We start from the raw sequence: 17068 nt of genomic DNA on the forward strand, positions 1-17068 counted from the left end.
GGAAGAATCCATTAGTCTAGTAATACCTAATTTACCAGGTCATCACGACTACCATTGGCGTATATATTCTATATATACAATTATCGAATTATTTACTGATGTAACACTGACCAAATGTGTTGAAACCAATCCTCATCAAACCTATCCAAATATATCACAGGATTGCACAAATTTGTGTATTAAAATCGAAAAAAATGCATATATATATAAATACTTGCTACACCAGCCTTGTTCGTATTCAATGACTTATTGTCATTTTAATGGATTCCCATGATAATAGAAAGAAATCTGGTTTCGAGAGATGCAGTTCGATGTATTCGGTGTCCCTATCTCATTGAAAAGTCTTTCTATTTCTCTTTGAGACATGCACTTACATTGTATATGTGTTCGATTCTTATAGATATCGTATACCCGACGGTTACAATATCACTACCCTGGCTCTCATTTTGAGGACATTAAATCATCTGGATTTTACCTTGGCTTATGTAATGGGTGAAGCTAAAGACGCATATCATTCCGGAACACATGGTATTTATTGCGGACACAACCTCTGTGAAAAAGAGAATAATCCCACATTTGTATAACTGTTTATTTGCTAAGTGATTGGAAGAGAATGTATTCGTGGTTCAGCAAATATATCTGAAGAAAAAAATAATCCACTCTATCGTTCAAAACATCGTCATGGTACAATATTTTTCTTATTTATGTTCAAAATATGTTTTCAAAGAATTATTGACAGCTTTGTGATTTTCATTTTGATAAATGTTCATGCATTATTGCAATTTGTAAAATGAAACAGTATTGTACATAATTATATTCAATTTAACACTGCAAAAATATATAATGAAAACTGTAGATCAACGGATGGTGATTCGAAAATGAAATTCGGATAAATGTTATAGACTGTTATATATATATATATGTAAAGGAGATGGAAACATGGTAGTATGAAAATATTAGTTAGAATGACGAGCTTCTCATGAAGATAATTCTGTTATCTTGAGCAAAAATATGTTCATCGAGCAAGCAGGTTATTATTTTATCGATATAAGGAAAAGATCAACATGTTTTTCAATGAATCGTATGTGTGTTGACGTCACTGAAGGAAATATGAACTTAACAGTACATTATACACATGGCCGAGCTACGTTACATATAATTAACTAATAAGTTGTGAGTTTTATAAAACATTAGAAGCTACCCCTATATACTATTTGCTATCAGACAAGGACGTAGTGTTATCTATATCCGATGATGATTCGAGTTTGCTGTCTGTGAATATCAGTTAAATGTTATCTGAACAATATGACTTCACGGTTTCAGAAATGGAGTATACTTGTTGTATCCTACTGCAGATCTATCACATAAAGCGACTGATACCGCGTGTCTTGTTTATGAGAAATTAGATTCCCAAAATCGTTCACATATACCCCAAGTACAACAATTAATATTTTCTTTTCTCTTTTGACTTATTTTAAGGTGGCGAATCTCAAAGTTCCACGTAACTGTTGCGCGATGACATTAAAGAAAACAAGAAGCTGATATGGCTATGCATGGAGATTTTATTTTTAGCCATCATCAATTCACATATATTGCTGACGTGTCGTTAAGCTGCTGACCACGGTTTTATAACACAAAGGTATATATATACATGTATATATAAATACTTGCTACACCAGCCTTGTTCGTATTCAATTACTTATTCTCATTTTAATGGATTCCCATGATAATAGAAAGAAATCTGGTTTCAAGAGATGCAGGTCGATGTATTCGGTGTCCCTATCTCATTGAAGTCTTTCTATTTCTCTGTGAGACATGCACTTATATGTGTTCGATTTTTATAGATATCGTATACCCGACGGTTACAATATCACTACCCTGGCTCTCATTTTAGGACATTAAATCATCTGGATTTTACCTAGACTTATGTAATGGGTGAAGCTAAAGACGCATATCATTCCGGAACACATGGTATTTATTGCGGACACAACCTCCGTGAAAAAGAGAATAATCCCACATTTGTATAACTGTTTATTTGCTAAGTGATTGGAAGAGAATGTTTTCGTGGTTCAGCAAATATATCTGAAGAAAAAAATAATCCATTCTATCGTTCAAAACATCGTCATGGTACAATATTTTGCTTATTTATGTTCAAAATATGTTTTCAAAGAATTATTGACAGCTTTGTGATTTTCATTTTGATAAATGTTCATGCATTATTGCAATTCGTAAAATGAAACAATATTGTACATAATTATATTCAATTTAACACTGCAAAAATATATAATGAAAACTGTAGATCAACGGATGGTGATTCGAAAATGAAATTCGGATAAATGTTATAGACTGTTATATATATATATGTAAAGGAGATGGAAACATGGTAGTATGAAAATATTAGTTAGAATGACCAGATTCTCATGAAGATAATTCTGTTATCTTGAGCAAAAATATGCTCATCGAGCAAGCAGGTTATTATTTTATCGATATAAGGAAAAGATCAACATGTTTTTCAATGAATCGTATGTGTGTTGACGTCACTGAAGGAAATATGAACTTAACAGTACATTATACACATGGCCGAGCTACGTTACATTTAATTAACTAATAAGTTGTGAGTTTTATAAAACATTAGAAGCTACCCCTATATACTAGTTGATATCGGACAAGGACGCAGTGTTATCTATATCCGATGATGATTCGAGTTTGCTGTCTGTGAATATCAGTTAAATGTTATCTGAACAATATGACTTCATGGTTTCAGAAATGGAGTATACTGTATCCTAGTGCAGATCTATCACATAAAGTGACTGATACCGCGTGTCTTGTTTATGAGAAATTAGATTCCCAAAATCGTTCACATATACCCCAAGTACAACAATTAATATTTTCTTTTCTCTTTCGACTTATTTTAAGGTGGCGAATCTCAAGGTTCCACGTAACTGTTGCGCGATGACATTAGAGAAAACAAGAAGCTGATATGGCTATGCATGGAGACTTTATTTTTAGCAATCATCAATTCACATATATTGCTGACGTGTCGTTAAGCTGCTGACCACGGTTTTATAACACAAAGGACATAATATCGACCACACACTGATGGACAATGTCCAACATCTCGTGTACATTACGGAAATGTGTAACAGTAAGATTTGCGTCAATAAATATATCCACAACAATGTGGAAATGATGGTAATTCCGGGGTGTGACTCGGTATATGAAAACAAAGCAAACAAAGAATGATCGCAGAATGTACATGCAATTCATTAGTAATCATGTAGTCTGCTTTTATAACACCATATATAGTATTTCAACACGGCAATAATTGTTGACACCAATTAGCTCCCTGGTTTTAATTGGTATCCAATCTGTTTAACAGATAGTTTTGTACCGTGCTATATTATCTTTATACAAACCTCGTTATCTCGAAGCCAGTGCTGGCATGAAAAACCTCGATATCCCAAAAATTCGAGGTAACAAGGTAACATATATAACATATATATATAGAGTTATATAGAATGTTACTGTCGCATTTTAACTTGGACTTATTATCTTCGAATTATCATAGTCTGAGATCGCGAAGTTTGACTGTATATGTATATTTCATTGTTCCGAAACACTGATGTTAATACAATACTTCCTTTGTTTTGCGGTTTTTGGAATCGGTATTAAATAGTATCCCTATTTCCCACGTAAGCAATTCAAAAATCAAGAAAAAATTACGGCAATCCCTAATGCAAAACAATGGTAACCTCCCTACCTAGTTTTATGAAAGTGTCTCTTTAAAATCAATAATGGCTAGATTTCCATTAGTTTTAAATATTATCTTCATTGCTAGCTATCATGACATCATTATTTGTAATCTTGGATGAAAGGGATTACCAATGGAAATTTTAATACCAAATTCTTGACATCCTAGGAAAAGCAATCAAGCCGTGGACTTTTACTCTTTTTACTCATATGATATTCTCAGTTTAACGATTACTTATAATATTAATCATAAATCGTACAACACCGGGAATCTTAATGACATTTAAATGTGATGATGAAGCTGGCATTTCTTTGTTTAGATGTTCTTGGTAACACGGCATACATCTTAATGAATTTTATTTGTTATCAAAGAGTTCTGTATTTTATTTCTGATATCAGAATCAAATAGACGAGTCCTGTCGTTTACCTGTATTTTTTATTGGATACGTCATCTTGGTTTCTATTATCTATATATGTATGTGTTTTATATTTTGATTTTAGTTTCTCATTTGATTATAATATCTTCTTTAATCAACATAATCTAACATCTATCAAACTTCCAAATGTGTGTATTTTCATGGAGAATGCGTTATAGGGCCAATATCAACCGGGTAGCGTCTGTTCTTTATCCTGTACGTCACCCGGTAACCTACTCAGGTCAAGGCAGTCACTGGGTCGACCTGATCTACGCAGTATTGGCCAACAGTGTCCGAATGTTACATAAGGGCCAGGTGTAGACTGGACACTGATAATAGCTGGCGCTTTGTTGACTAGTAGCCAGTGGTCTTATCAACACCACCCCGTTAAAAGAATCTAAATCCAACCTGTGTCACTATACAGGTGTTCATACCTGGGTACGAAACACTGCTTGGTGTTCCTATCCAAACATGGGTATTCCTGTTTGGGTATATAATATATAACTTCATGACTTGGGTTTGAACATGAACACCTAATACAAATTTACAAGGATATAAAAACGCAATAATTAAATGCGTTCATAATTAAGTGTAAAATATCACATACTTATTTTTCATACCTTTTACGTATAGTACGTACATGGATATAAAACACTATTGTCGTATTTATACTTTAAAATATGATCACCTGTACAAAAAGATGATAAGATATTAGCACCATTCCATACAAAATTGAGAGTAACACACAGGAGAGCCAAAAAGTGAAATGCATCATACCGATGTTTGATTATTGTAGGACTCGTCAGCGATGTGAAGGGTTGATACCTAGGAGGCGATGGAGGACACAAAATACAGATTGATTTCAGTTATGAAAATGCACTGAAACTGTCATATTCAAGAATACATTACATACTGTTTTGCTATTTCAGTATACCTATGAGAGTATTACTCTACCGCAGAGATCGCTGGATAGGATTATCAACACTTTGGAATCAATTTTGATATGAGGGGAACGTTACAATAGATTATTATACAACAATGCTATCTGTTTACAAACTCATTTATGGTTACTTTATGCGACATGAAAAGGAATTAACGACTGGATTGTTTAGTATTATCGGCTTATGTGTTCGCATATTTCTGATTAATATGTTCAAATAGGTTAACAGTGAAACGGAAGCAATTATGTATACATAGACACCCAGATACCCTGACGGATCATGAAATGGTTGTTTTACCTCGGAGTAGTTTTCTTTCATTGACCACAGTACATTAGAAACACAAAACTAACACATAATTACATGCAAGTACAATGTCTGGAAAAGTTTAAAGATAATTTAATTTAACTTCATTAATTGAAGTTTTTCGATAAAAGTCAGGCATTCCATCATAAAATCTATGCAAAACACCATTTTAATGTGGTGGCTGTGGTGATGGTAGGGGAGAGGGTTACAACGAGATTAATTGATCTGGGGAGGTAAAATGACCAATTTTGGATTCCTTGGTCGTATATATCTTGTACTTTCCACAGTTCGCCGTTTATCTTTTTCTTTTGTTCAAAGTTAGCTGTCCTTTCTTCAATTTCAAGTTATGATTATGGGTTTGTTTAAAAGACATGTTTCAACCTATCACTGGAAAATACCAGAACTTTTGAAACTATTGGCATTTAAACTCGAAACCATATTTAGAGAAATAATAATGTTCTACATGTAAAATATCATGATATTTTTCCAAAGATGCTCTAGTCACTTTTATTATAATTGGCTCTTATAATGTCCCCTTGTTGTGTGCAAAAGCTTGCTGGGATTTCCTCATCACATTTCTTGTTTATATAGTCTAAACTTTAAAATATCTTCCAACAATTTTTTTTCATATACTCAAGTGATATTACTGACTGCATGTTGACTTAATGAAGTACTATTTCCCACTACACGAATAAAGTATGGGACATTTCGTTTAGGATATTAAACCATACTAAATGTTATCATCATGTTACTTAAACGTAAATATGAGGTACGATGTATATCAATATACATGTTTATAGTCTCCGCTTGTGAACCATATGACGTAACAAGCATTGTTCACATAGAATCCAACAACAAATCCGAAAGTTTTTTTTTAACATGTCTAAAACCATTTTAATATATTCCATGTATCTATTTCATAAGAACAACAAGTATATTATGTTAATGCACCAATGCTCAATAAATGCCATGGATAGAGTAGTTCAGTCTCTTAAACCGCTACAACACTGCATTGAGAAAGTCCAATTTCTGAGCACGATTCTTGGCCATCTGTACAAAGAAAATAATTTGGTTTTAGGTTTAGTATTGCTGAACCATAGGATAGCCTCCCCTGTTTGTGAGATGTTTGTATGAAAGTGCGTGTGTATGCGTTTTGAGAGGCTGCGGTATATTCGTGCAGGTCTCATTTTAGTAGAGCAAAATTGATGTCACGTTATAGTGTTACTTTACTAAAGCATACTATGCCGAAGACATCCAGCAGGACACACCACCCGAAAATAAGACTGCGTTTCAAGCATTTCAAATTATTTCAAATGTGGAAACGCTTAAATGTGTTGATAGCTATATGTGCGTATTTACATTCAACAATGTCTGAACAGTAAAATCGCGCACTTATTTACCCATGCAATTAATAAAAGGGCTTCAGGCGGAGCATTTCAGAGCACAATTCATTTGGGGAAATTGAGCAAAAATACATTTATTTACCAATAAAAATTGTTGATACATTGCGGAGGTGGTAGAATGATACATATCACATCCGGCTACCCTATTCATGAACCTTACATATTTATACACACATACCAGTAAAGCTTGCTACCTATTATGGATGAAGAAGAGATGATTCATAATGTTCGCGTATCCTAGGCCTCCAGTACATGTTAACTAGTGAAACGTTATCGGGTAAAGTGCATATATCAATTACTATATTCGCAGCGATCTGAAGTGTTATTTATATCATATGAGATTTTATGAAAGCTCGGCGAGCACAAATGAACAATTTGAGACGAGTTTCATAAAATATCATATGAAACGAAAACAAATTTAAGATATCTTTGACATATAACTCAGAAAAGTTACATTTAGGCAGGTTTAAAAGCCAAATTGTCGAGGAAAAAACTTACTGCAGACAGACATTTTGTTGAGCCATTTTAAAATAATAACGTAACGTTGATGTCAATATGATGACTATGATGAATTTCTAACGGGCGCAGCCAATCTAGTGGTGTATGCAAATATATTACATGGGCGATGTCATGTTATTTGTACAAGGGACATACAAATAATTCTGATATTAATATGAATACTTACAGCAATGTCTTTCTTTGATTTCTTGACCTTCATCTTGATTTTTTTACCAGAAATGGCGCTCCTGTTTTTATCGTCTTTACTGTGTGATCCTTTCATGAACTAGCGATAAAGAACATAGTGACTCAGTCAGTAATATTTAATAACACACCTAAGACCAATACAAATTTAATGCGTGATTTTAACTGATCATGATAAAAGTGTGCACTTTCTTGATTCATGTCATTGTCCTCAAATGCTAGCATAAACAGGTTAAGACAATCATTGTATTGTTTTACATACAATTGCTAAATTTCATTTTGCATGGATATTCAAACAAAACAATTGATGAATTTAAAAGTATATATATATAAGTATTTTTATCAGTTAGGGGAAAACTTTACAGCCAATACTGATTTTCTATCAAAAATGAACAATAAATGAATTAAGCATGTATAATGTGTGTTGTGATAATCGCTCTCAGTACATGATATTCCATCACCCAAATAACTGCAAAATTTGGCAAATGAATGCGACACAAGGGCGGAGTGATCAAACACAAGGTCGAAATGTTGCATGTTGTAAAATAGTTATTTTTAAGGTTTATACCTTGGTCATGTGCGAACAAAATGCCTTAGTCATTTCAATAGAAGAGGCATGATAAAGTTCTAGCAAAATAGAGCATAGATACAAAAATGAAAAGTCGAATCAGACGTCAAAGTATTGAAATTCAATATTTGTCGTGTTTTCAATTCATTCATCCCAACGGTAAACAATAGTTTTTTTTATGTATAATGAGATGGAGGATGCTCACGGCAAGGAAGTATGGAAATAACATTACCATATTAGTTTTAAAGTGAGCTTTTATGTCTTTCAGTCTCCGTTCATACAACAGCTTTATAATCAGTGTTGCTATTGGTGGGATATGTCGCATTTTGTGTCTTCCAATTCTATTGGTATCAGTTTTGCAATAAACAAAACGAAATGGTTTGTAAAATAACTATTTAAACTGGTATTTGAAAAGTAGTTAAATTTAAATGAAGATGTAATATGATTTACCTGTGTTAAAGAAACACACCTCCAAACAATAGTATTTGTTATAATGATAGCATTGCAAACAGTAACGTAGTCATTCCTGTGTTCTAGATTTTACATTACAGAAAGTAGAACGACAACATCGGTCAAATTTTTCTGAACTGAAATGTACAAGAAAGACAATTTGATCAAATCCATTATCCCTTCATGTGCCACTCTAAGGATCGGCATTCAGTTCTGCTTCTGCCTCTCTGGGCATCTACTAGTGCATCCGCAGTATACGTTGCATGCAGCTGTGTTTATTTATATGCATCCTCCGTTGCATACAAGTTCACATAGTCATTTTCAAGTGTAGTCATCTAACTGTATGGACATCATCTAGAGTGCAATTCCGTGCAACCTCCAGTACAGTATATCTTTCTGGGTAGCATTTGGAACAGTCTCTATTGCATTCAGCCTCTTGGCGGTCTCTTGAGAAATCCTTCAGCCTTCAGGTTATCATCCAATACATCTCAACAAAATCTCAAAATCGACAAGCACGTATTCATTGATCTTCCAATTAAAACAATATACAAAGGCCTGTCCTACTGTGAAAACTGATGGCTTCTACGTTTACTTATATACGAGGCTCACAACTTATTATTTAACCCTTGTAATATGGATGAATTTTAAGGATATACTATTCACACAACACTATGATTGATGTCTTCAAATGTGAGCTTATTACTGTTGTTTGTTAACCTAACATATCTTATCAGGATGTGCTCTTCACAATGCCTCACGTTGAAACGAATCCCTTATCGACGACCTGATTCAACTTGTAAACGAATCTTATTTTTACTTTATTTTATTCTTTTTCTCAATGACCGTGGAATGAAGCTTAGTTACGTTTTGCAACAAATCTTGTGATATTTGTCCATTTTTTTTCAAAACAATTGCAATTCCAGATTCATTGCCACAAATGGTTCCCTTTATAAATATTACTCTGCTCCACAAATGGCATTCGAGTATGTTGGTACACCTTTCCATTTTGTATTCAAAACATTCTCTTCACAGTTTGGATATTGAGTTATCTAAAAACATTGCAGATTCTCTTCATATACATCATGTATTTACATTTGGCATTGCAGTCCCACATTACCCAAATGTTAATCAGAGCTGCATCTACGAGCACTACAGACGAATAAAACGCAATAAGGATTCTGACTAAGAACGATTGCGTCACTTTGACGTCATTTGGCGCTATACCGATCCATTGTCACGACAAGGCTTTGTACTGTGCGTCAGATTACTTGCAAACATGTTGGCTCTATGATCATCGTCATTGCTTGCAAATCAAGCACAGTAATGATTTGATTGAAAGACAAACATTATTATTTCATATGAAACTTACAAGGAAATGGGTAGATATAAATCTATTAAATCGTAAAAATAACTAAATATTAAAGAAAGATAGGGTTAACCATAAGTAAATGTAAATATAACAATTTAATGTATGTTAGATTGTATATTGAAAAGCATTTAATTATAAAATACCTCCAATTAATGATTAATCTCCATTTCTTTTAGATAACTTTAATTATTTGATTTCGATGGGCATCTTAATTAAGTGTCCATTGTACTTATACAGGACTTTTGGGCTCACTGGTGAATGCTATGTTTATGTAAAACACATCCCAATTCAATTTGTTAAGGATAGTATGATAGATGAAAAAAAAAAGTTTAAATTACATTTGCTGTTATAACTCATTACCAAGTACCTTATACTTATTGGGTGTCCTATATTCAAGGTGAACCTCACTCATAATGCAGACAAACTGGTAAACATGTATATGAATTATTTTCATATCATAACAATTTTGCCATTGTTAGATAATCTTAAAAACTTTGTAAGTCAAAGTATGTACTTGCAGACTCTCACTGAAGGCAAACTTGGCAACAAAACAAAGAGAACCATATCTCAATATAGTGTAGGTAACATCACAGATGTAAATTCAGAAATTTTGATGAGATAATTGTATTGTACTTGAGTTCTAAAACAAAGGGCCACATGCCATGAGAAATGTCAGAGTTAGAGATTGTAATTATAAATGTCTAAAATCTGGTATATGGTACATAGAAAGATCGTATTCAGTTACACACGCTTCCAATTCTCACCTTAATTATCAAATTTTTTCTGAACAGTTTCAGAGTTTTTTCAGTTGCTATTAATATCATTCAATTGAAACAGTTAAATTTCTTTAAAAAATGAATTACATTGTATTGCAATTCAATTTATGGAGAGTGTTCAAGTTGATTAAAACATGCAAACTTTGAAATCAAATGGTGTGTCCAATTCTTGGAATATAACATTATATGCCTGAAATAAGTAGGTTTGTTTTGTACTGTTGACATTTTTTGCGTTTCCGTAATTAACATACTACTTCATTAAAACTTAAGCATAAACTTAAACTAATATATTGCTGTTTCTGTCCCAGGTGAGTACACTCAGACTAAACATCATGAATGAAGACCATTTCATATTCCACTATGACTACTAGATGCGTGAGTATTGTAAAGTTGGCAAAATATGCATTCAGATCTAATCATACAATCACTGATCCATAACACATAGGTTTATATCAGGTTTGATTTTAACGAAAGCTTTGATCCAACAGTCAGACCAGGCTCAGAATGAAAATTAAGTTTTGATGGATCTATTACAAATTGTAAACAATTAATACTTCTTTTCCAAATATCAAGTGATGAATGATTTAATAATATTCTATGAAACATCTTGAACCATTAGAAGAAAAAAGCCTTCTATGATATTTCTTGATATTCTAGCGACATAGACCATGAATATGAGTTGAAGGGAGAATTTGTATCCCGCCAGGAGGTATGGCATATAATTAGAATCAAGCAATGTTTGACTTAAATATAAGATGCAGACTTAGGATCATAGAGGATGGCATAGAAAAAAATCTATATTGCTACTGTATGTAATATTTGTGAATACATGTACATACAATGATATTTATAACATTATTTTCCTCGTCCATACTCTTTTCATTTCCATAATTATTCAAATTTAAAAGGTAAAGATAATCAAGGACAGTATAAATACACTGTTTAAGTACCAGTTGCAGTTGTAGTTGAAATGGGCACTATATCTAACTTAGTATGTTTCAAATCTGAATGTAGTGATATGCCAAAAATTATATTTTCACTTCCTGTTAGATGGTATAGAAAATCACCCATCCCCCAAAACCCTAAACAACCCTATAAGCCATCAGCGAAACCGAACTTTCCCTGATGATAAAAAGGGATTTGTTTGATAATGGCTAAATTAAATATTCAATTAAGCAGACCATTTTTAATGTCTTGCCAAGTTCAGAGTATTTTATCTAAATTCGACTTAAAATCTCACATAATTTGGAATCATAGTTACAAAATAACACCAACAGCCTAGGTCAAGGGGAGATAACAATGGAAATATTTTCTACCTGCCAGTCATAATCAGTGAAATACTTTCCACCATCTTATAATGCGATTCATATTACAACTTAGGGTGGGTTATTAATTAATTTGATTTGTTTCATAACTGATTTACTATGTACCATCATATTACCTAATATTACTAACAGTCTTGAACATCATTTGATTTAAAATGACCACTACATGTACATTATCATTTGATTTTGTGGATCATGTGATTTGATGAGTTATTAGATCATCATGTGACTTAACGGGTAATTTAGATCATCATTTCATTTAATGGGTTATTATATCATCATTAGAATTAATGGATTACTAAATCACAATTTGATTTAATGGGTTACTAAATTTCCATTTGATTTAATGGGTTACTAAATCACCATTAGATTTCATGAGTTACTAAATCACCATTTGATTTAATGGGTTACTAAATCAACATTTGATTTAATGGGTTTCTAAATCAACATTTTATTTAATGGGTTACTAAATCACCATTTGATTTAAGGGGTTACTAAATCACTATTTGATTTAATAGTCTGTAAAATATAGATATTATCTTACTGTAAACAACCCTTACCTTAGACAATTGTACAGGGCCACTGTCGTCTTTGGAATGTTTATGGTGTTTCTTTGATTTTTTCTGGAGGGTCGAAGATGTTGGCACATCAGGGTTAGTTTTACACAAAGCCACATTCCATCACCAGGTCAAAGGTCAAGGTCACCATGGTTTATGCAACAGAGACAAATACTAATAACAACAAAATTCTTCAGAAATGAATTAAAATATCCAAACAAATCTGATCAATTTTGAAAAAGAACAATTTATAAGAAAGGTCACACAGATTTACTTTTTTCATTTGTCTTTTGTTTTCTAGAAAAATGAAGAGAATATTTTCAAACTCTGGTACACTTCATGAATAAATTTCTATAAAAAGGGATATAACTGTTCAATATCCTAGCCGTGGTTTATATTTGTTTAATGATCTAATATCAATATATTTAATCAAAATACCTTATGTTTGCGATCATGTTTCTTCTTTCTTCTCTTCTCTTCCTCTGTTTAAAAAAAATCAGATAAATAAAATTTCAAAATCCAAAATTGAATAAGCACAGCTAGGGACAAAGGTAAACCTTGGACATAATTAGGAAATCAGTGTATTTTGATTGATAATGTTAATAATTTAATTGCATCAAACATTAAAATTCTAATCATATGGCTACCTTTTACTAACAAATGCACTTTCTCTCTCAGTTTAACAGACTGCAATATTTTATAGTTACAAATATTTTTGTACATTCACATGTGCCCACTGGTTGTTGAAATGAAATGACAGTTTTACATATCAAATCAAAATTGTGTAACTGTCACAATGGATGAGTGTATGGAATTGAATTGACCTGATGAGCTAGAACTAGACGATCTGCTCCTCTTGTGCATTTTATTCTTTGAAGGCTGGTAGTCTGGAATAACAAAAGAATGTAGATCAGAGATGTCAGTAATAATTTATATTTCTTTACAGTTTCAAGGAGTAAAATCGACAGATATATTCCTGTAAGAAAGTGAATTTAATGTTTTTTATTGTGACGCTAGACTTTGATATTGACATAATCAAAGCAAATTTTCACATGACATTTAACATTGTATATATATGTATACTGCTCTTTCGCAAGTGGCAAAAATTGTACACTTGAAGGGGGAGTAACTCTTATCAGCAATATTTTAGTCTAAATGATAAAACAAACATTTGTATTCAAATCTGTAACATATATCATTTACTGTACTTTGTTTTTTACAAAGTTGTGTACCTGATTTAGAACTGTGAGATGACCGTCTGTGAGATTTTTTCTTTCTGTCAGGTGATGAATCTGATAAAATGAAATTTCTAATTAATAATCTACTTTGAATCAAGACATAGCTGAAAAAAATATTTTTAAAGGAACCAATTTTCTATACAGATCTGATCACATGATCTATACAGATCTGATCACATGATCTATACAGATTTGATCATATGTCTTACTGATCTGAACATATTTCTGAGTCTGACTTTAAGCACAACCTTTCGCAGATAGAAATCATTATATCATTACAATGTACACGAGTGGTTTGGTAATGATTAACTCAGTTTGATAAATTCAATTTTAAATATAAATGTGTGTTAGATTTTATCTTTAATATCTTTAGAAGAAAGCTTATACGCTGTAAATATATTTTTAATGTTTTGTCTCTAAAGAGAAAACTGAATCATATGATGGGAAGAACATGTTTTTCAATACAAGACAACATTGAAATGCAACACATCTATGAATTTTCATCTGTGCTATAATATGGTGTGCGCTATATTCAGTATATTGTTCTTATAAAACATGAATATAGCATCAAAAATGACTTTTGTTATATAATAAATATATAATAAATTGTGTAGATAAATATTACAGTCCATGCATATTGCATTCATAAACCGACCTGAACTTGAACTTGAACTCCTGGTACGTTTGTGAGACTTTCTTCTTCTTTCTCTTGATGAATCTGGAAATATCATAGAAAGAAATGTATAGTCATACAAACAGATATATGAGTTTCACATATTTCCTGAACATTTAGAAATCTAAAACAAGTCCACAATTCAGAGATATTATTTTGCTCTCAATATTTACAAAGAAGTCTGCAGATTTCCAGATAAGCTATACCAGCAGGGTTGGACGCCATCATGACACATATTGGAGAGCTGTGCTTGCCTCTCACCAAGATGGCCCATCCCTTGATAAGCAAGCACTCTCACCAAAATTGCCCATCCCTTGATAAGATACAGTAATGCATGAGGAAAACTGCCTTTAATATTTGTGTGTTATTTTTCTTGGTATTCTGGTAGAAGAAATCTTTAATTCTGCACATGCCGGACACACAATCAGTCATCTCTTTAACTTAAACAAGCAGAATGCTAACTTCATGCAGGGCAAAGACAAGTTATCATAGTAAGGGAGGACTTTAAAAAGAATGACAAAAACAACTTAATCTTGTGATTTGCTTGCATCATAATTTTGAACAAAAGAAAATGACCTACCTGAATCAGATGAACTACTTGTGGAGTCACTGCTATCTGATGATGAAGAACTATCACGCGTATGTCTTCTTTTATTCCCTGCTGAAACAGTCATTATTTACTAGTGTGGATCTGAAGTATACATATTTGATGATTGTTTATTTTTCTATGGGTTGGTTTCAATAAACATTGTATATGAAAAATTTTAATAATTTTAAAATTCCTTGTTATAGGAAAATGCTTTTGTCATTTGTGCTTTAAGTCACATTTACAATTCAGTAGAAATGACAGTTTTTTTTAAACCAAATTGAAACAGTGATGAAATTTGACTGCTTATAAATTACCTTTGTCACCGCCCATGATGTCAGCTTGAATAATACCAACAATTACTGCAAAAGGAATAACGGAGTGTAGTCAGCAAATAATTTGTAACCAGAAATTGAAGATCCCTACATTACATCATATTTGAAGCCTTCAAAATATAAGACACTTGTACAATCATGAATGATATTGCAAGTAAATTATATACAGTAACTTACAGATCATGCATTGTACCTAAATTGAACAATGTATAATATATTATAGTGGAGACCTAGAGTATACATAAAAGTATAACTTTTTGCAATGCATTCTAGCAGACTTTCATTGTATGTATACATATACAAATGTATGTATATATATATACAAATATACACATGTATTGTTACATGTTTGTTACAGTATACACAATTAGTTGCAAAATTCTAGATTTAGACAATATGTACAATACATGCATATATTCATATTGTATACAATGAACAACACACGTGTGCATGTACTCAATTTGTAAAATTTACATACACATGTAGACTTTTATACACATGTACATGTAAAATGTATTTAGCCTATATACATTTGTTCAGCGTACAAAATGTATACGCCTTTGTAGTTTCTTACTCATAATCACTGCCACTGGGGATGTTTTTATCAAATTTTCTCAACCAAGTTCAAACAAAAACGCTAATTTATATCTCATACACAGTGTCTGCATCAATCAGGCTCTACTGTCGAATTCACCCACTGTAAAAGGTTACCTGACAATCGATAGAAACATTAGAATCATTTATAAAATATCTAGGACTGACTATGGACTTACCGATTTTGTCAACAATACAAGGGACGTAACTCCTATCAAAAGGTAGAAATGGTATCACTCCACAATATTGTACATCATCACTGTTCGATGCCTCGATGTTTTATGGTAACATTGTAAGCTTTATTGCGAGAGTCTTGCGTAGGAACATTTTGAAATTGTGTCTCGAAATGTACCCATTATTTAATCGGACCAATCAGAAAGAAAAAAAATCATGAAAAATATTCTTCTGTTGGTTATCCAGCATCCAATCCGTGAGCAAAATACAGATCATTATTAATTTGCATCGCAGTGTAGTGATAATTTGTATTTTAATTGACCAGCATTGTCTTCAAATAGCATCAATAGACTGACAAGAGCAGTATCGCATGGGAAATATAAGTTACATTTACAATGATATATATATATGTTGTCTAAAAAGTGTTTATTTTCCTTGAATTATCTGTGTATTGCTTAATTAGTTTCGGTGGATTTTGTTACCATAAAGATACATGTAAAGGTGAATAGATTGGACACACTTTACTAAAATTATGTAAACGTTCTCCTTTGAACGAATAAGATCCATTAGATAATGCTTTACCGTGATAAACAGTCTGGTTTATGTGAGGGTTGGATGCATATCCATACATAAACCATACTTTCCAACGTGAAGAAAATGTTTAGAAAAATGTGTTATAATTGATATAACTATATAATGTGCCATGGAAAATTAAGTTGGCGTAAAATAATCCTTAATGTCTCCTATTTACGATAATGACAGTGAAAATAAAACAATGCAATGTGTTTTTGAAATTAATTCAATTTCAGAGTCTGGAAAAGTGGACATTTATTTTTCACAGGAATATCGTAGATACCAGCTCTCCTTATATGGCTTTATAGTTACATGTACATATATTTGATGTTCTA

General features: G+C 32.3%; 1 protein-coding gene and 1 long non-coding RNA gene across 8 annotated transcripts; one reads left to right on the forward strand and one right to left on the reverse strand.

The window, feature by feature from the left end:
* The first annotated feature begins 1508 nt into the window (after window positions 1-1508).
* LOC117323527 lies at window positions 1509-3444 on the forward strand. The gene is made up of 2 exons (XR_004531757.1): window positions 1509-1639; window positions 3077-3444. It is a non-coding gene; the product is annotated as an uncharacterized LOC117323527 (long non-coding RNA).
* Window positions 2982-16175, reverse strand: LOC117323526 (protein FAM133A-like). Of its 7 annotated transcripts, none has more exons than XM_033878800.1 (10): window positions 15967-16175; window positions 15375-15419; window positions 15052-15132; window positions 14454-14516; window positions 13793-13852; window positions 13385-13447; window positions 12999-13042; window positions 12564-12626; window positions 7499-7597; window positions 2982-6460 (listed from the first exon to the last, which is right to left on the reverse strand). In XM_033878800.1, exons 1-10 carry the CDS (start codon window positions 15968-15970, stop codon window positions 6410-6412), a joined length of 573 nt encoding a protein of 190 aa, XP_033734691.1. In that variant the 5' UTR covers window positions 15971-16175; the 3' UTR covers window positions 2982-6409. The 7 variants fall into 7 exon arrangements, with proteins under 7 accessions (XP_033734691.1, XP_033734687.1, XP_033734685.1 ...); XM_033878796.1 differs by having other exon boundaries at window positions 15052-15129; window positions 16048-16075; XM_033878794.1 differs by having other exon boundaries at window positions 13793-13856; window positions 14452-14516; window positions 15052-15129; window positions 16048-16075.
* Window positions 16176-17068: the final 893 nt, after the last annotated feature.

This window comes from Pecten maximus, chromosome 3 (genome assembly GCF_902652985.1).
Source record: "Pecten maximus chromosome 3, xPecMax1.1, whole genome shotgun sequence".
Classification (NCBI taxonomy): Eukaryota; Metazoa; Mollusca; class Bivalvia; order Pectinida; family Pectinidae; genus Pecten; species Pecten maximus.